This window comes from Ictidomys tridecemlineatus, chromosome 2 (assembly GCF_052094955.1).
Source record: "Ictidomys tridecemlineatus isolate mIctTri1 chromosome 2, mIctTri1.hap1, whole genome shotgun sequence".
In the NCBI taxonomy this organism is placed as follows: Eukaryota; Metazoa; Chordata; class Mammalia; order Rodentia; family Sciuridae; genus Ictidomys; species Ictidomys tridecemlineatus.
The window spans coordinates 206,244,511-206,264,888 of NC_135478.1; the positions used below are offsets into that span (position 1 = coordinate 206,244,511).

The window sequence follows — 20,378 nt, forward strand, 5'->3', positions numbered from 1 at the left end:
TAACATGAGAGGTAACTATGGATGCTGAGAAGACTTTTAAGGCCCTGATATATCTTTTATCAGTCTTATAATGCATGAATAGAAAACTTGAATATTAAAATTAAATTTAATTATAATTTTTAGAAAACAAATTCAACTCCATGAAGTCTGGCAAATAATGCTTTACTCAGTACCAGATCATTGTGCTGGATATAGAACTTCAAGTATTCTTTCTTCTTCTTCTTTTTTAAAACAACATGTACTTGTGCATATGCAAACAGGGCAGTGTGACAACTTGATACATGCACAAAACGTGCAAACATCAAACAAAGGCAACCAGCATTTGTCTCCTCCTAACATCCACTTCCTTGCACTGGGAACCCTTAAGCCCCTTTCTGCTTCACAAAATATGTAACTGTTAGGAACCAGTCAACCTACTGTGTTGCAGAAGACTAGAACCCACCCTTCCATGCAACTGTATCCTAGTATTTATTCTCTCGCCAGTCTTTCCAACCTCTAGCAACCCTCATTTCACCCCATTATTTCCATGAAATAAAACCCTTTAGCTTCCACAAATGAATTGGAATGTGCAATATCCAACTTTCTGTGCCTAGCTCACTTCATCAAAGACAATATCCCAGTTCCATTCATGTTTTTGCAAAAGATAGGATTCCACATTTTTATTGCTGAATTAATATTCCACTGTGTACATTTTATCCATTCATCTATTGATGGACAACTAGATTGACTCCATATCATAGATAATATAAACAGTGCTGCAACTAACATGGAAATCTAGGCATCTCCGCAACATGCTGATCTCATTTTCCTTGGAAAGAAACCAAGTAATGGGACAGCTTGACCACATGGCAGAGTTCTACTTGGTATGCAATCTCCACAATGTTCTCCATGATGACTGTACTAATGTACATTCCCACCAACAGTTCCTCTGTTGAGTTCCTCTGTTCCTGTATCACCACCAGCATTTGTTATTTTTATCTTCTAACTAGAGCCATACTAACTGAGGTGAAATGATATCTCAATCTTGTTACCCATTATTGTTCTGTTCAGGGTTTCTGTCTTTGTAATTCAATTTTATTAGGGTATCTGTGGCAGAAAGTTATTAGATTTCTTTTAGGTTTTCCAAATTACTGACATAAGTTGTTTACAATATAGTATATTTTATATATGCCTATAAATGATCCTTTGTATTTCTTTGGTGTCAGATACAATGTCTCCTTTTCCATCTCTGGCTTTATTTATTTGGGTTTTTTCTTCTTTTCCCTCTGGTTAGTCTAGCGTTGTTCATTTTATTATCTTTTCAAAAAACCAACTCTTTGGGCTGGGTATTTAGCTCAACAAGGGTTTGTCTAGCATGTATGAGGTCTTGGGTTCAACCCCTAACAAAAAAACAAACAAAACCAACTCCTTGTTTTCTTGATATTATCTTTTTAGTCTCTATTTCATTTATTTCTGCTCTGATCCATTCTTTTTCTCCTTCTAATTTGGGGTTCAGTTTGTTCTTGCTCTTATCGGTCCTTGAGTACAACGTTTGCTTATCTGAAATCTTATTTTAAATGTAGACCTTCATTGCTATCAAATTCCCTATTAGTACTGCTTTATCTGTATTCTACAGGTTTTGTTATGTTTTATTTCCATTTTCATTTCTTTAAAAAAAATTGCTTTCTTTTTGATTTCTTCATTGTTCATTTAAGAGCATGTTGTTTAATTTCCATGAGATTATATAACTTCTCAAGTTCCCCTTACTAATTTCTAATTTTATCCTGTAGTCAGACACATAATATAATTTCAACTTAAAAAAAAAATTGTTGGGACTTGCTTTGCCTATTCTGGAGAATGTTCCATGCATTGATGAGAAGAAAGTATATTCTGTAGCTATTAGATGAAATGTTGTCTTACCTTTAGGTCCACTTGATTTATAGTAAACTACAAAATTTGATTTTCTGTCTGAGTTGTTCACAGCTGAAAGTGGAATACTGAAATTTCCAATTATTATTAAACTACAGTCTCTCTCTCTCCCTTTAGATCTAACAATATTTGCTTTAGATACTTGAGTGCTCTGGTGTTAGGTACATATAAATGTACAATTGTTGTTTTCTCTTGTTGAATTAATCTCTAATTATTAGAGTGATCTTGTCTCTTTTTATAGTTTCTGACTTAAAGTCTATCTTTATGGATGTTCCCAGCTATTCTCACTTGCTTTTGGTTTTCATTTGTGTGGAATATTTTTCCACTCCTACATATTCAGCCTATGTGTATCTATTGGTAAAGTGAATTTCTTATAAGCAGGATATTTTAAAAATTCATTTTGCTTAACTAAATGTTTTAACTAGGAATTTTAATCCATTTTTATATTCATGGTTATTACTGATAAGACATAATCCTGTCATTTTGTTAATTTTTTTTTCCTGGTTCTTTTGTACATACCTATTTCCTCTCATGTTCATTTTTGTGGTATTCCCCATACATAAGATTTAACTGTGTTCTTTTTTGCTTTTGTGCATCTGTTCTACTAGTGAGTTTTGTACTTTCATGTTTTCATGGTAGTTACTATTCTTTTTCCTAGTGAACAACTCCCTTAAGCATTTCTTGTAAAGTTGATCTGATAATGACGAACTCACGATCTTCCTGCCTCGACCTTCTATGCCACTGGGATTAGACAGACATGCAGCACTGTGCTTGGCTGAAGTTCATGCTTTAAAGCAGTTTTTAACTCCAGACTGTATTTCATAATTTTTGAGTTATAGATGGACAGAATGCCTTCATTTGTTTTTATGTGGTGCTAAGGATTGAACCCACTGACTTACACATGTAAGCACTCTGCCCATGAATTATGTTTTTTCTTGTCTTGGAAAGATTTTATTTCTCCTTCATTTCTGAATGATAGCTTTGCTAGACATAGTATTCTTTGTGTGCATTTTTTTCCTTTCAGATGTTTGAATATATATCTCAATTTCTCCTGGCCTATAAGGACTCTGATGAGAAAACTCTTAGTTTAATGAGGATTAACTTGACACTTATGTAACTATATATAACTTGACACTTACCTAGAGAATTCTCACTTTGTCTTGGGCTTTTGACAGTTTGACTATAATATTCCTCAAAGAATATCTTTTTTTGGTTGAATCTATTAGGTTTCATTCTTTAAGTTTCCTGGGCCTGAATTTATGTATTTTTCCTAAGATTTAGAAAATTTCTGGCTATTTTTGATAGGTTTTCTATGCTGTTCTTTTTATTCTAGAACACCTACAACATGAACATTTGCTTAATGACATCCTGTAAGTCTTCCAGGCTTTCTTTGTGTTTGGGTTATTTCTAAAGATTTATCTTCAAGCTCAGACATTCCTTCTTCTGTTTGGTTTTGTTATTTAGCTCTCAATTTACTGAGTTCTTTAGCTCTAAGACTTTTTCGATTCTTTTTTTCATGATCCATATTTAGATCATATTATTTTCCTAATTTTGTTGAATTATTGGCCTATGTTCTCTTCTATTTTGTTGAGTTTCCTTAAATTACTAATTTGAATTCTTTTTTAGGCAATTTGTCAATTTCCTTTTCTTTGGGGTCTGTTGCTAGAGAGCTTTGTGTTCCCTTGGGAGGCATGATGTTATCTTTCTTTTTCACGTTTCTTGTGTCCCTATGTTTGCACATCTGTCAGATCATTTGCCTCTACACATTTCATAGGTGGTTTCTGTAGTAGAAAAATTTCTCCTGGAGATGTGTCCTAAGGTACTGGTTGAGAAGGCTACTTTGGCTTTGGTTCCAGGTAGGTGTAGTAGTATAGTAGCTATAACTAACAGTGGTGATGACTGCTATACATTACAGAGAGTGTACCCATCAGTGTATTAGGGGAAACTCAGGTACTTCTCAGGGTCTCAGAGAGCTAGCTTGCTCAGGGTGGTTACTAGCTGCCTACTTCCTGAATTGTGGGTATATAGGACTACCTGGAGGTTTCCCAAGGTCTTAATGGGTTGAACTTCTCAGGACCAAATGCCTAGCTGCTTTCTGGAGGCCTTGGTAGGTAGAGTGGCACAGGGTAAGTGGGTTGCCCAGCTGCTTCCAGAGCTATAGGTAGGTGAGCAGGGTTACCTTGATGGTTCCTGTGGGATTTAGCAGGTCAAACTGATGAGGGTAGGTGAGTGAACAAAGTTCATGCCTTTTATTTTTTAGGGGGGTGAGGTGGGGTGGAGGGTACCAGGGATTGAACTTAGAGGCACTTGACCACCAAGCCACATCCCCAGCTCTATTTTGTATTTTATTTAGAGACAGGATTTCCACTGAGTTGTTTAGTGCCCCATTGTTGCTGAATCTGGCTTTGAACTCACGATCTTCCTGCCTCAGCCTCCTATGCCACTGGGATTAGACATGCAGCACTGTGCCTGGCTGAAGTTCATGCTTTTACTCCAGACTGTATTTCATAAGTACTATTGCTATGATTCAATATCCTAGTACACACAGACACAAAAAAAAAAACACAACCCATGTCTTTAGTATTAGTATATCCATATTACCTTGGGTTAAGTGAAAAAGGGTACGAAGAATTCAGTTCAATACCATAAAAGAGAACAAAATGCCCAGTCAGAACCTATGATCATGAACAAGGCATTCTATTTCAACCAAATGTATTAATCATAATTTATACCAAAGTAACTAAAAAATTCTAGTAGAAAATATCCACATACATTAGGAAATAGGCCAAGCAATTTATAGAATTTAATCAACAACAACATGACAGTCCAACTGAAAGAACTGAAAAAAAAACATAAGAATCATTTTTAGAAGGAACAATTAGAAATATGTGATGCTTGTATATGTCATACTTGGAAGCAATACTAACACTAATTTTTCAATAAATGTGATAGTCAATTGAAACAAAATGGCTTCTTTTCTGTTCAATTTAAAAAACAAATGAGCTAGGGTTATATATAGCTCAGTGGTAAAGAATCTGCTTAAAAAAAATTAACTCTGAATACAAAGTTCATATCTATTTGTTAAGACATGATTTTTCACGCTAAAAATCTACTCTTGGTTTTATTTCACTAGATGAAGATGTCATCTTGCTTGGTGTTGTGTGCAAAGTCCTGGGTATGGCAAAACTCTCCTTTGTGCTAAGAGTGCCACCAATAACCACTTGCCCCATTCTGATCACCATGGACTAAGACATCTGGCTTTGTAGGATAACCACTCTTCAATAGGATTCCAGACTCTTTGCTTAAAAAATCAGATGTATAACCAAATCCTGAAATACTATATGTCCTCTAGAATCTAGTCTACCTTAAATGATCTTAGATATAAACATGTTAAGAACAAGAACTTTTTTAGTGAAAATAAACTAGTTAGGTATCTATTGAATTTCCACATAAGGAAAAGGTACTATAGCATTGGGATTAACAATATGTACTATAGGAACCACAATGTCTGAATATTATTTTAGACTTCTCTGTGTCTAATTTTCTTCATTTATAAAATGGGGATGTTAATAAAAATAGCACCTATTATAGAACATGCTTTCTCTCAATCATGTAAATATGGTTCTTACCGGGTAAGCTGAAAAAATATTTATGAACAAAGTAAAGATATTCATATAGTACATTTAAAAAATACATACAGTACATGGGGGGAGAGTACTCAACAAAAAAATGTCTAAAAGGCTCTTTATGGAGTCTATCAACAGGTTGAGAATTTAAAAGAGTTGAGAAGACTATATTATGCAATATTTAAAAGCATTAATAACTATGCCTGGTATATAGTAAGCACTCATTAAGTAAAGAGTCTATATCTACTTAAAAAGGCCAACTGAATCCCCTGAAAGCTAAAATTTGGTTTCAAAAGGGAATTCTACATTCTTAATATATAGTGACTTACGTGGGAGCGCAACAACTGATATGCAAGGAGTAGAATCATCAATACTCTGATCATCCTCAGAGGACAAACAAAGTCTCTTATGTGGAGGTTCAGTACTATCTTCTGAGTCTATTTCATCAGCTTCTAATAGAAGGAAAAAAACAATAAACCAAAAAAAAAAAAAAATCTCAAAAACTTCAAACCAATAAAGAAAAAACAAAATCTTCAGCTAGTAGTGATTCTACAATGATTTTCTTACCCATTAGCTTATTTAAACCCAGCTATGCAAATAGGCCTCAAATAACATAATCTTCTCTATGCCTACTGTAGTACTGTTACAAGTATTAGGTCTAGGAGCTACAAAGACGCCACCTTTTAAACCAACTTGACTTTCAAAACATTTCATGTACAAAGACAAAATCAAGTTATATGATTAATTCACAAATATTTACTAAAAGCCTACTTTGTTCTAAATGCAAATAGAACAATGAAGGATATCCTGCCTGTCAGGGAACTTGTAGTGCAGTGGAGATGACTAAACCAATAATTTCAAAATAATGTAGAAAGTAATGTAACAATAAAGCTATAAAGTTGGAATGAAGAGGCTTTTTGAGAATACAGAAGAGATTAGACTAGATGTGAAGGAAGGATTCCTAACAGAGTATCTTAAATCTGAAAGCAAGGCAGGGTAAATGATTATTCTTCCTGGCAGTAGGAGCTATATGTGCAATGGTACTGAGGTATGCAATGGAAACAAAAATAGTTATAACTACTAAAACAGAAGTGTATGACATGTGGCAGGATGTGAGACCAGTAAGAAAGACAACATGATGAAAGGCCTGAGTGCTGAATTAAAGGATTTTACTATATTCTAAACACTGGAAGATTTAAAAAAATCTTAAGCTACTGAGTATCATGACCAATTTCTTGAGCAGTTTGAAAGATGAATTAGAGGTAGGAGACTGGTTAAAGGCTATTAGAGTTACTTAGATGAGAAAAGAGTATCTGATCTAAGAAAGAGGGACTTGAAATAGAGAAATGGATTTTTAAAATATTATACCATGAACAAGTCTTCATAACAGAATGAATGTGGGAAATGAGAGAAGGAATTTATTCCTAAGTAATTTATGACCTGGGACACTAAATGAAAAAGAAAAAAAGAAGCAGGTTTAGGAAGTTTCTGAAAGAACTATTTGGGATGTGTGAAATTTAAGGTGGCTATAGGAAGCACAGATCATTTGAATGGGTTTGTGCTAGTTAAAAAACACAAGTTTGAATAAAGTAACTCAAGAATTTTAAAGAGTAGGAAGAAAACACAATCCATATTAATAAAGATGAACTTAAATGCAAAATAAATTACTGTTGGCACCAAATGGTGTATGTATGTGTGTGTGTGTGCGCATATATATATATATTTATTCCATCATCATCTTTGGATATTTGATAGATCCCATTTATAAAATAACTATGAGATTGATAAAGTCTAAAATTTACAATAAATTTAAAAACATAAAAGTAAATTTTAAAAATATATGAACTAAGATTAAGCCATGATCCAAAGAGATTAACTCCTTTTCTACCCTGCTAAGTTATACTGTCTGTCTGGGTATTTCTGATAAGGAATTCAGAAATCCCAAGAGTCACAAGTATATGTTCAGCAAGTTCTCCTACCATTCTGAGGGCAATGAAGAATGAGGTTCCCTTCTGTGTCCTGAGTCAATGTCACAGAGTTCACAGTTTCTACTGTTACTGTGTCAGAATCCTCTTCAACTGTGCTCATACTCAAATCTGTACAAGAATAGACTCCACATTAGAATTTAAAAAATTATTTCCAGATAGAAACATGAAATGGTAACCCCTTCCTCCACCAAATATCCCACGTTTATTTGGGTATTGCCTATAGTGTTCTTTATGTGAAATTATAAATTCAGATTTCAAAAACTGGTATTAATAGTTCATATTCATGAATTAGAATCAGATCATCTGCAAGAATCTGTTTTAATTAGAAAACAAAGCATGTATTTTTTAAAAAGAGCTGTTTTTACTATACCCAATGAATGAAAATCTGTTTGAAATAATCTGTTTCATTTCTTTGGGTCCTAGTGGACTGAGCCCAGGGGTGCTTTATCACTGAACCACATCTCCAACCACCCCTGCCCCCCACTCTTTTTAATAGTCTTGCTAAATTGCTGGGATTATAGGTGTGGGCCATTGTGCCCAGCAGGTTGTTTTTATTGGCACCTTGTCATATTAACTTCTGACTGTTTAGTAGAAAATTCATCAAAACTTTTATTCTGATCTACGAATTAGTTTACAAGACATTTCTTATAGGAATTTAGGCTATCTAAAAAATAGGAACATTAAATAATAATTCTTGCTGTCTTTTTCATAATATGAAACAAGTAAATATATCCATCATTGGCTTTTCTAATTTTATTCTTGTTCACAGATCAGTCTTAGAAATACAATCTCATGGTTGGTAGGAGTCAATATATTGGATTACAATCTATGGTCTGGTTCAAGTCTTCAGGATCATTTTATACTGTTCAATGGAGCTCCTGTCTCAATATTTAGCTTTGGTCTTGTCCACATACTTTCTGCCAACTGAGATGTGTACTCAGTCACTCAATATTTGCTTTTTTGACTTTTACACACAAGATATTAATCCATTCATATATGGTATTTACCATTTTAAGTTAATGTGTTTTCCTTTCACTGGAAATAACATTTACACTGTGAAAATCCAATGGTTCATTGAAATTTTACTCTAAAAAGTCATTATTCATCTTACAATATATTGATGACATTCTCAAGACAAAGATGAATGGAAATCATGATCTAGATATGACTAAAATTTGCAAACCATGAGGGAAGGACCTTGCAACAAAGGTATTCTTACCTAAACAACGGTTGGATCAGCTATAGCCCTTCCCACAGAATCAAGTTGCCTTCCCTTATCCAGCCGCATCACTTTCATGTTATCCAGATTGTTTCTCCCCCATGTTCTGCAACACTGAAAAATTAACAGCATTACAAAATGAGACTTAATAACTGAACACTAACAGTATGCTAAAATACTCTAACCTCAAGCCTCTGTGATGTCTCAACCAAAAAAGTCAAGACAAAAACAAAATTCTTTTTTAAGTAAAACCTTTGGCAATGAGCCTCAAAATGTATTCTCCAATAAAGAAATGACAGAAATGATGAGTTTCTTAACCCAAGCTGTCTCTCATCAAAAAACATCATCAAAAAATCTCTGAAAAAACAGGTTTAGCTATGCTAGTGGTTACTGTGGCATCATCTGGTGTGTATATCAACCAACTAATTACCATAAATATTACCAGTAACAATAATTTTTCTTTATGGTGAATTCTTTATAATACCACGATTTTATTTTAAAGCACTAAAAACTACACAACTATCTTCATTCATAAACTATTTTAAGAAGACAGGTGAACTACATCTAGGAATTTGTGGAGAAAAACCCCATCAGACCAGAAAAGGTAAATTACGACTAAGTTCTTAATATAAAATATTATACAATTCGAAATAATCAGTTTTTAAAGGTTTCTTTCAATAGGTTTTTCATCTTTATCCGAAAAGGCCAACTAATTAAAAAGACAGGATCTGAGGTTTATGGGGGTTGTTTCAAAAAAAATTAAGAATTAAAATTTCCATTTCTCTCAGCATTCTAATTAGAACTTCTCTTCAGAATGGCTGTATTAGAAAATTGTTTACATAAATTTGTAGTGAAAAGATATAGACTCTGCTAGAGCTCTTTAGAACTCTAGATATTAGATTCCACATTCTTCTCATATCTGAATCCATTAAATTATTTTAAAAAGCTGGTCAATAATACCAGTTACAGAAGATAGAGGAACAAAAGGTTAAAAAAAGGGGCAGTTTAAAATCATACATAAACATATGAAAAAAAATCAAAAATTACACATTTTGTTGTGGTTCCTTCTTATCTCCTGGTTTGTATGCAAAGACTACAATTTTATATCTTCCTTTAGCATTCACTCACAATGAAAAATGCTAAGGAAATCATTTCATAGGAATTTTTGTGTAACATTTAAAACTATGGGCATAAAAAATGACATTATTTAACAAATCCTGTATCACTGGACATGTATGTTGTTCCCTGTATTTAATTTCCTTAAATCAAACCAAAACATTCAATACAATTTACTTAAATAGCTTTAGTAACTGAAAACTAATCTATAGATATGATGAAATTTTAGACTTTTAGTGATACAGCAAACTATTTTCCAAAAAGGTTGTACAAACTTAACGTTCGGTTTAAACTCTACTCTTGGTAACCGTGCCATTTTTATTAAAAAGAAACTTCAGGGCTAGGGAGGTAGCTCAGTGGTAGAGTGCCCATCTAGCAGACCCATGACATTGGGTTTGATTCCCAGCACCAAAAATTACAGTAAAAACTTCAAAGCAAAACACAACTACTTATTTGACAGGTGCAAAGTCATTACTGCCTGTTATGGTTTAGACGTGGTTTCTCAACCAAGATCCATGTGTTGGGAGCTGGGCCATAGATGGTGTGGAACCTTAAAGAGGTGAAGCCTAGTGTTAAGTCTTCAGGTAAGTTGGAAGCAAACCCTCAGGGATAGTGGGAACTCAGTCTCCTGTTTTGTTTGTGGTACTGGGAATCAGATTCAGCACCTTGCACATGCTAAAGAAGTACACTCTACAACCTCAACCCCCTCAGTCTCTGGCTTTTTTTTGTTCTTCCTCCACAGGATTTTGTCACTTGCCATGGGACCCTCACCAGAGCCAGCACCAGGCCTCCAAAACTGAATTATATGTCTTTTTAAAGTAAGTCTGCCTTGGTATTTCATGATTATAACAAAAACTTAACATTTTTAATTTCACTGAGATACAGTATGGAGAATGGACAAAGCAATGTTATAAAGATATACTATCCAAGAGATAACTGTGTGGTTTAGAAAAGTGGCACCAAAGGGAAGGGGCTGAACAGAGGATACAAAGGAAGGGCCAAAAGAATTTTCTAAATAAAAGGCAGAGACTAGGAAAAGAGGGGCTATCTCAAGATAATTCCCAGGCTTTTGACTTGGATAATTTTTGAGACACTTAAATCTAGAGATGTTTTATTATGCATTAAATTTTTAAAATATCAGTGTTATTGTTTAAAAAGATACAAAACATCCAAAAGAAAATCGTAAATTGATAGTTGGTAATATAAACTAAGCTCAACAGACCAGGATTTTACCTATAAATTGGAGTTAGTGGCATGCTAACTAATATGTGTATGTGGTGCTAGGGACTGAACCCAGGGCTCCATGCATGCTAGGCAAGCACTCTTTTACCACTGAGCTAAATCCACAGCCCACAAACTACTCTTCCAGATTACCAAGAATTTAGAAGTGGCCTAGATCTCATCTCTAGAACACTCTATTATATACATTTCACAGTCAAGAGGAAGACAAGTAGACTGGGAAGCACCAGCTAGTCACAGAGAAAAAAACTAATGATGAACTAAAAAGCACGAAAATGTTTTCTCAATGAACATTAGTCAACTATATTGAATTAGATGACAGAGAAATAAATAACTATATTATCTGGCAATATGAATAAAGTAATTTCAGTAGAATAGAAGGGGCAGAGGCCTACTAGAAAACTGAGAAATTGGAAAGTTGGAAAGACCTCTTTCATATGCATTACCTTTGAGGGTGAAAAGGATGAAAGGAGCAAGTGGGGTCAAGAATGTTATTTAGAAGAGTTCTTCCATTAATGTTATCATGTTAAAATGGAGAAATGTTGGTGATACATCAATTTATAATGGTAAGGTAAAAAGTTGAATAATTTAGTGCCTTTATTCAATTTTTTTTTAATATACATGAACTATGCTTACCTTCTGGAACCTTCCAGTCTTTGTTTTATCAGGGGGTATATACCAGGAAGAATTCCAACTCTATCATAAACTTTTTGGAACACACAAATATAACATCATCAACATATTTTAGCGTTCCCTTCTTCCATTTTAAAGGGCTATACCTTAAGTACCACTTTTACGCTAACTAGCAATGAGAAGACATAATGAAAAAAATTTAAACAGCCATTTTATTCTAACTGGTGAATTCACATTTTAGTATATTCCCATCATTTAGTAAATATCTTTAAGTAGCAACAATACCCTAATAAATTCAAGAAATAAACACCTTAAGTGTAGTAAACATTTATAATGGAATTTTTATGTATCTTCACAACAGGAAAATACAGTTGCTTGTATTTATAGCTCCTGATAGATAAGATGACCCTGATTTCATAAGAATCCAGGGGTGAACCATAAAAGAGAGGAAAGAGACCAGGGGGAAGCACAGAGGAAATACTGGGGAATGATACTGGCCAAATTATATTGTTATATTGTGTGCATGTATGAATATGTAACAACAAATCCCACCATTATGCACAATTATCACATGCCAATAAAAAATGTGGGGTGGGGGATTAAGATGACCCTATTAATATATAAACAACCTGGCAGAACAAAAAGAAAGGGCTATGCATAAATAAGTTACCATTCCTGGATTTATTAATTTAACACAGAATTTAAAACCAAACAGGGAAAAGTCATGTTTCTTCCTAGTTTTGGGGGCTAAGTAAGGTAAGTAAGTAAGGTACTATCAGTGGCAAATCATGAGAAGCAGAGGAGGCACCACTATACACCCTGAATGCCTAGAGCTGATTCTAAAATGGGAGGTGGGATGAAAACTATATGGCATGAAAAACATAGAATATATAACAACTTTATTGAATGAATTTAAAGATTGGCTAAAAGGCATAATTCAAAGACACATTTAGTTTTCACATTTCCTGACCCAATGTAGCATAAGAAAAAATTATCCACATTTCTCTTTTTGAATTCTTTCCAAGTCTTTTATCTGTATACCAACTTTAGTTCTTAAAATATCAAGATCTTTTATAATTTTTTAAAATCATTTTCAATACTAATATTTATTCTCCCATTTTTAATAGATACATAGCATCTAAATTTGTCTAAGCATTACATATTAATGAACATTTTTGTTTTTTGAGATTATGCTATTATAAAAATTCCATAATAATTACACCATATCTGTTATTATATATAAGTAATGCCTTAGGAAATATTTGAGGATTTGCATAGTAACATATATCAATTCAAAGAAAATACATTTACAATTTTTTTACTCTGAAAGAATACAACTTTACTAAATACAAAAATCTTCATGGCAGATAAAACATAAGAATTCCTACATCCTGAAAATACATGGAGGGATGTCAGAAAACAAAGCCAAAAAAATAACATCTTCCTAAGCATCAGTTTTATTCCCCAACAGTAACAGGACCTTCACTAAGGCAGAATGCTTGGACTATAATTGCTGAACCCTAAAATTGGTTCCTTTGTATACTTGTGCGAAAGTTTGATAAGATTTTTAAATCAATGAAAGCATAACAAATTAAGGTACCTAATGTTCAGCATGGTTTGATTTTTATGGCACTGAGTATTGAATCCAGGGGTGTTTTTTCATGGAGCTACATCCCCAGACCTTTTAATTTATTTTGAGACAGGATCTTGCCAAGTCACCCAGGCTGGCCTCAAATTTTTAATCTTTCTGCCTCAGTCTCCCAAGCTGCTGGGATTACAAGTGTGAGCCTCCATGCCCAGCAAGGCTTGGGTTTTAAGAAGATAAAAATATGACAATACACAGTAATGTGTCAATAGATTTGTTAATAAAATTTAAATCGATTAAAATGTTGATTCAATTATCAACAATTGAAAAAAATGTCATTGTTATTCAAATAAATGGAATTATTTGGTAATATGGGTCATATCTTGGTATAAGACTCATACCAGGCTTGGCAGAAAAATTGTTTTAATTAAAGAGTTTCTTTTTCATCCAGCTCATAATTGAAGAGATTACAGTGTGTGTTTGGTTATACTGTAAGATTTCATCCTTTCAAAAATGAGCACTTTTTATACAGGTTACCATCAGAAGCTCTTTAATGGGAACCACAAATTATCACCACATACCCCTGATTTATATAAGTTAATTTAAAAAGCATACTTCCTTACAAAAATACACATAAGCAATTAAAACAAAACAAAAATCCATTTCTTTTGTTACATATAACAATGGATAATAAGTGAATAATTAGTTTTCACTACTGGTGCTTGGAAGAATGACCTGACAACAGTGTACATAATCAAATGACATTTTAAAATATGACATTAAGAAAAACAAAACTGGTCATCAAGAGTTCTCCAGTGTGCTTTTTCCTGACAACTCCTTTCTGTTTTTCACACACAGAATAGGCTATCTTTCCACAAACTTGAAAAAACATGAAAAATAGATTTGTACTTTTATTTAAACTTTATCATCATTTACTTCTAGGGAGTCATAACTACTCTTCACAAAAACACCTTCAAAACAAAGAAATGACATGAAAGCAAACAAATGTACATACATCTTATAACTCTCTGTATTTTCCAAGTAACCCTTGGCAGTAGGTTGAACACTTTTTCCTATTATATCATTCAAGAGGTAGAAAAAGTTTTTGGAGTTTAAATTACAAAACACTTAAATGTACCAATTACCAGGGAATCTTTTTTATACAGAACACAGTGCTGAAAATTATGGTGATAAGAAAAAAATGGAGCATTAAAAAGGAACACTTCATTTTGAGAAGGCAGTATATAGTACAACTCTGTATTAATAGGCAGCCTCTATATGAATCTTTCCTAAATTTTGTTGCTGTTCTAAAGTTTCTACGTTTTTGCAACAGAGAGATGTTGAATACTAGTGATCTAGGTCCTCCACACTTCAAAAAACACTGCTAATCTCCCTCAATATTTTAACATTTATGTGCCAGGCTGTAAGTTCTTAGGGACACTTGTTTCTTCTATTCATCCTCACAGATGTTACTTTTAAACTAATGTACTTAATGAAGTATGACAAAAGCAACTGTTCAAAATAAAGAGATGTTATTTTCAGGACATATAAATTTATTAAACTGTTAATAAACAGTAGGGTCTATAGTCAATGGGGGAGATAAGTGAGTCTAATAGAAAGATAAGCATTATGTGGGGGGAAGATAAGGGAAGTGTGTTGTTAATTTAATGACTACCTAACTTTATAAATACACAAATCTCCCTCCCTTTTAAAAGCACCTCTGAGGTGGAATGAGATAAACTTTGTCTAGCTGGGAAAACAAAAACACAACAGTACCTAAGAAAAAGTGGGGGTGTTATAACACTAAAGAGCATACATACCTACTTTTTTTGGGTTCTAGGGATTGAATTCAGGGACACTTAATTACTGAGCTGAATCCCCATCCCTTTTTATATTTTAAAAAAGGGTCTAGCTAAATTGCTGAGGCTGGCTTTGAACTCCCAATCCTCATGCCTCAGCATCCTGAACCACTAGGATTATGGTCCTGCACCTACTTTAAATGTTTCTTTCAGCAACCATTTCCCAGCCATGCTCTATTTTCAAAGCTCAACTCCTAAATCCAAAACTACAATTTCTTTCCTTCAAAACTTCTAAAGCCTTAACACTCAAAGAAAAATGTTAATATAGCATGAATATATATACACAATAGAATACTTATTCCTGTAACTGCTAGAAGTATGAATGCCCAGTACTTACTGATTAAATGTTGACAAAGAAAGGGGCCACTGTATTTTGGCTCCACCATTTAAATCAACTGTAATCTTTTAAAGAGATTCATGCAGAATAGATTCCAAAAGCATTTTGGGGGTGAGCCTATCAACTGATGTAGTGAAATAAAAATTACGTTGTTTGGTAGCACACAGAAGTACCTGATACTAATAAGTTAAAATTAGAGATAAAACCATCACAAATCATATAACGTTCTGTTCTTCATAACTTGTATTTTTTCCCCAGATAGGATCAAACTGTTTTTTGTACTTTGTGAATGGAAAGATGTTATTCTTTATTCTCTCACCAGACTGGTATTTCTCAGCATGATAATCTTTACATAAAGGAATGTAATTTTAACCTTTTAGTTTTTGGAGTCCTTTTTTTCTTTTTTGCAGTGCTGGAGACTGCACTTCACTTCTGAGCTACATCCCCAGTCCCACAGCTGGAATCTTTAAACGTTAACATAGTGAGTGGTAAATTACTCAAATTATCTTAAAAAAGCAAGATGCAAAAATCTTCAAAAAGTTATTTGAAGTAAATTTAAACCAGCTTAAAAAATGTGAATAGAAAAATATGAAAATCCGCAACTGAGAAAGAAAAATGGATTTTCTGTTTGTGAAAACTTCGACATAGTTTATTTTCTTTCTTGAACTAGCGCTTAAAAGGTACAAATGGGGGGGCTGGGGTTGTAGCTCAGCGGTAGAGCACTTGCTTAGTATTTGTGAGGCACTGGGTTCGATTCTCAGCACCCCATAAAAATTAATTAATAAACGTCATCAACAACTAAAAATTACTTTTTTAAAAAAGCTACAAATGGTTGCTGTACACAAATTAAAATATAGGGGTAATTAATTTAAAAAGTCCATAGTGACATTTTAAGATTAAGACATTAGAAAGTACTAGTCCAGGACATGAATTTTTTTCAGATGTCCCAACGAGCAGCGTCGCCGACAGTCAGTCAGAAAGGAGGTACACAAAGATGAATCAAGACTCGAGAAAGGCAAACAAATAAATTCAATCAGAAAAAGGGAGTAGTTCTGATGGACACATTTCATAGAATTATCACCGTTATCTTTATCCTCACCGAATATTTTTATTATAAAAACATATGTTGAATCATTCAACTGCATAGAACGGCACTTAGACACTTCTCTCTAATCTACCCGAGACTAGGCTAAAATACTCTACATATGCCCCAGAAGAGATTCTCAAAACAAAGTCCATTTCGGGGGACAAAAAAAAAATTTTAAACAAAATTTTAAGCTTCCTCGGAACTCCGCACTCTACAGTTACTCCCTTGCAGACGCATTTTCTAGGCTCGGTTAGGACACTCCCCACACCCAGCCCAGGTCCCTCCTCCTCTAAAGACACTCTCGAACTGACAGAAATGGTTTGGCCGGCCACCCCGATGCTTTTTGCTTGGGCCGTGAATCGCTGAGAAAGACTGAACACAAAAAAGGATGAGGAAAGAGTCTACGACGCAAATAAGGTTAAGGAAAAAAAGGGGTTGGGGGGTTGGGGCAAGACCCGCCCCCACTCAACCCCACCCAAGCCCACCACTCCTTCGCGGGACTACACAACAAAACTAGAAACAGTAACAAAAAATAATACCAAAAAAGGAACACCACGAGAAAACAAGCAGTGTTTCCTTACTGGCCCCACTCCCTGGCCCAATTCTCTACCAAAGCTCCCGGCCCACCCCACCCCCAGGGGTCCCGGCGCCATTTAGCTCTTCCGAAGCCGCCGCCATTTTCCGCCCCCGCCGGATCGCTGTGGTGCCGCGGCGGCCGCTCGCTCCTCTGTTCTGCAGCTCGAGCCACCACAGCCGGCCCAGCCCTGAGAAGGAGGCCCTGGCCTGAGCGTGCGGGGACGGCAGCTTCAGCTTCCCGAAGGCCCGGCTCTGACCCCGCCCGCTGTGCCCAAGCGCCGGCAGCTTGCGCTGGTCTGTGAGAGCTAGCGGGTAGCCAGGGGGCCGGACAGGCTCCACTGGGCGGAGCGGCCCTGGCGGCGGTTGGGACCTGAAGGTTCCATCGCACTTACTTCCTGTTTTGGGTCCGGGCACTTTGGAAGAACCAGGATGGAGGCTCCAAAAAATACCAGGATGGAGGAAGCAGCCACGGGCGAGAGTGGCTGCAGCTGGAGTGAGCGAACGCAACGAGCCACCGGAAACGGAGCTGCGGCCGCGCCCCGCCCCCAGTCTCCCAAACCCTCCCCCTCCCGCCCTCCTCTCCCGCGGGGCGGCCCCGCGCTCCAGGAGCTAGCATCACTTCCGGCTAAATCAGAGCGCGAAAAAAGACTCCAGGTTATTCGGGATTGTTTCTGTGCGGGTCAGTGGGGTCTCGGTTGTTGGCCCTTCGTCTTCTCTCTTTAGGCTAGGAAAGCTTGGCGCAACCGTGTTTTCTGGCCCTGAGATACTTAGGCTCTGCGGCACGAGTTTCTTAGTTCGGCGAGCATCGGAGCCTTGGGAGCCTCTACGTGGAGCGGATTGAAGTACGGAAGAAAACCGAGTGTGTATCTAGTCCGTCGTGCTTGGTCAGCCTTGCTAAAGTGTTTAAAATGTGTTATCTGCTTGGGCGGTTGATGCAGTTCTTGGAGAATGTGATCTCGCTGTTTTATACTAGGAAGAAGCTACTGTGTTGTGCACCGCCCTTTTAAAGTTTAGTACAGGTTTTGAACATTGGTCACTCTTCGATTACCTAAGGAGCTTTTAGAGACGACCTATACTCAGATCCCGCCCCCAGACCAATTTTTTAGAATCTTTAGTTTTTAAAGGGTTATAATGCCCTAAGTCTGATGCGTATTACAATTTTAATTTTAATCACATTTTACTTGTTTATGAAACTAGTTACACTCTGATTTCTTTACTGGAATGAAAGAAATTTTTAAAAGACGACTAATATTCTTATATCCAACAACTATGGAGATTTCACACTACTTTGTGTGAGATTGTAGTCAATATCAGTTTTCAGTAAATAATTAGTGACTTCTTTTTCTGTATCATTTTAGCAGTTTCAATTGTTTGTGCAATCCGGATTTCCTTTGTATAGGAAGGGTAGTTGGAAGACTGTGACACTACTTCATCAAAGAAACTTTGGGAAAAAAAATAAGCAAACCACATTGAAATGAATTTAGAAAAATAAACATTTGCTTAGGTTTTCAGCATCAGTAGTTAGTATTAGTGTGACATTCTTTGGGGGTAACTTTCTAGCAAATGTATTTTACAAAAACTAATAAGGATGTAAACTATTGAGATAACGGCACATGCCTGTAAGGATGGTTAAAAGCCAAAATATTGACAACAACAAATACTGGAAAGGTTGTGAGAAAACAAACTGATTCACTACTGATATAAATGCAAATTGGTACAGCTACTTTAGAAGGCATTTAGCAATTTGGCTCCTTGTTATTGACACAAATAAGTTGAAAACTTGAGTCCACACAAAAACTTGTGTGCTATGCTTACAGCAGCTTTATTCATGATTGCCAAAACTTGTAAGCAGGCAAGATGTCCTTCAATAAGTGAATAGATAAACTGTGGTATATCCCAGATAATGGAACATTATTCAGCAGTTAAAAGAAATGAGCTGTCCAGCCATGAAAGACATGTAGAAAATTCAACTGCATAGTACCAAGTGAAAGAAGGCAAGCGGAAAAAACTGTGTACTATATGATTATAACTTTATGGCATTCTGGAAAGGGCAAAGCTATGGAGACAGTAAGATTAGTGGTTACCAGGGGTTAGAGCAGGGTCTGTCAGAGCACAAGATTTTTAGGACAGCAAAAACTATTCTATAGGGAACTATGATAATCGATGTATGACAGTATCCATTTATCAAAATCCATAAAAATAGGTATTACCAAGAATGTATTCAATTTTGCTATGAACCTAAAACTACTCTTTAAAAAAATGAAGTATACTTTTAAAAAGATAGGCAAGGGCTAAATAAGCCTTTGGATTTGAATATTGTACAACATTCTTTGCTTATGTGTTAGTTGAATGCTTAAATGTATTCAACTCACTTAATGGTCACAGGTGCCAAATATGTCACTACAGTTATTACAAATGAGTCCTAATTTATACAGGAACCGAAGATAAGTGAGGGCATGTGTCCAAAGGCACACAGCAAGTAGTAGAGAATTGTCTCATTTCAGCGCCATAGTCTATGCTCTGAACTACCCTGCTTTAGCTCACAAAATATGCTTTGGCAAGAGTCTTCTCAAGATTACATCCAGCCTCCAGATTGTTTATTCAACTGAAGGATGGACATGTTTAACCAATCTTAAAAAAATAAATATCAGAAGCAGCATTTTATTGTGTTGGCAACTAGTACCCAATTTCTGGTACCTTCTGCATCCTGTTGGAGCTGTGACACATCATTTCACTTTTTTAATGAGTACATAGTAATGTTTAAGTAAAACTGTGAGGCAGGATAGAATTGCAGTGTAGGTAATGGAATTAGATCTGAGTGTGAATTTGTCTCCATTGCTTAACATTGAGTATGTTACTTAAGATCTACCTTCAAAGCCTGACATAGTAAACATAAAAAAATGAGACCAAAACTCCTAAGCCAGAAAAACAGTTAAACTACCCAAACACCAGTTTTTATGAAATAATGATTATGCAGAATGGTTGACACATTTATGAGAAAGTGTTTCCTAATTAGCAATGTTTTCTTGAAACAGCTATGTAGGATTCTTTTCACTGAGGCATAAAGTTGTGAAATCTAAATTATAGTCTGGCTGCTCATTCTGCAAAAGCTTAGGCAAGCCTATATCCTGCTGTTAAAATGCCCTTAAAAGGTCTTATGTGTTCTTATAATTAAATTCTCTCTTTCTGGTTGAGTTTCTTTCTA

General features: G+C 35.4%; 2 protein-coding genes across 5 annotated transcripts in view; one reads left to right on the top strand and one right to left on the bottom strand.

The window, feature by feature from the left end:
* Dmtf1 (cyclin D binding myb like transcription factor 1) overlaps positions 1-7,624 on the bottom strand; it is a 34,490-nt gene extending 26,866 nt beyond the window's left edge. Inside the window, exons 1-2 of one of the 2 annotated variants that reach the window (XM_005340015.5) lie at positions 7,514-7,624; positions 5,864-5,986 (exon numbers count right to left, since the gene is read on the bottom strand). In XM_005340015.5, the coding sequence (XP_005340072.2) occupies positions 5,864-5,986; positions 7,514-7,622 (232 nt within the window). In that variant the 5' untranslated portion in view covers positions 7,623-7,624. The remainder of the gene's footprint in view (positions 1-5,863; positions 5,987-7,513) is intronic. The other variant, XM_013365051.4, reaches the window with a different exon arrangement.
* Tmem243 (transmembrane protein 243) overlaps positions 1-20,378 on the top strand; it is a 93,805-nt gene that overhangs the window by 46,981 nt on the left and 26,446 nt on the right. For 2 of the 3 annotated variants that reach the window (XM_078040503.1, XM_078040501.1), the window contains exon 4: positions 10,600-10,675. In XM_078040503.1, the coding sequence (XP_077896629.1) occupies positions 10,600-10,674 (75 nt within the window). In that variant the 3' untranslated portion in view covers position 10,675. Of the gene's footprint in view, positions 1-10,599; positions 16,316-20,378 lie in introns of those variants that run through there. The other variant, XM_078040502.1, reaches the window with a different exon arrangement.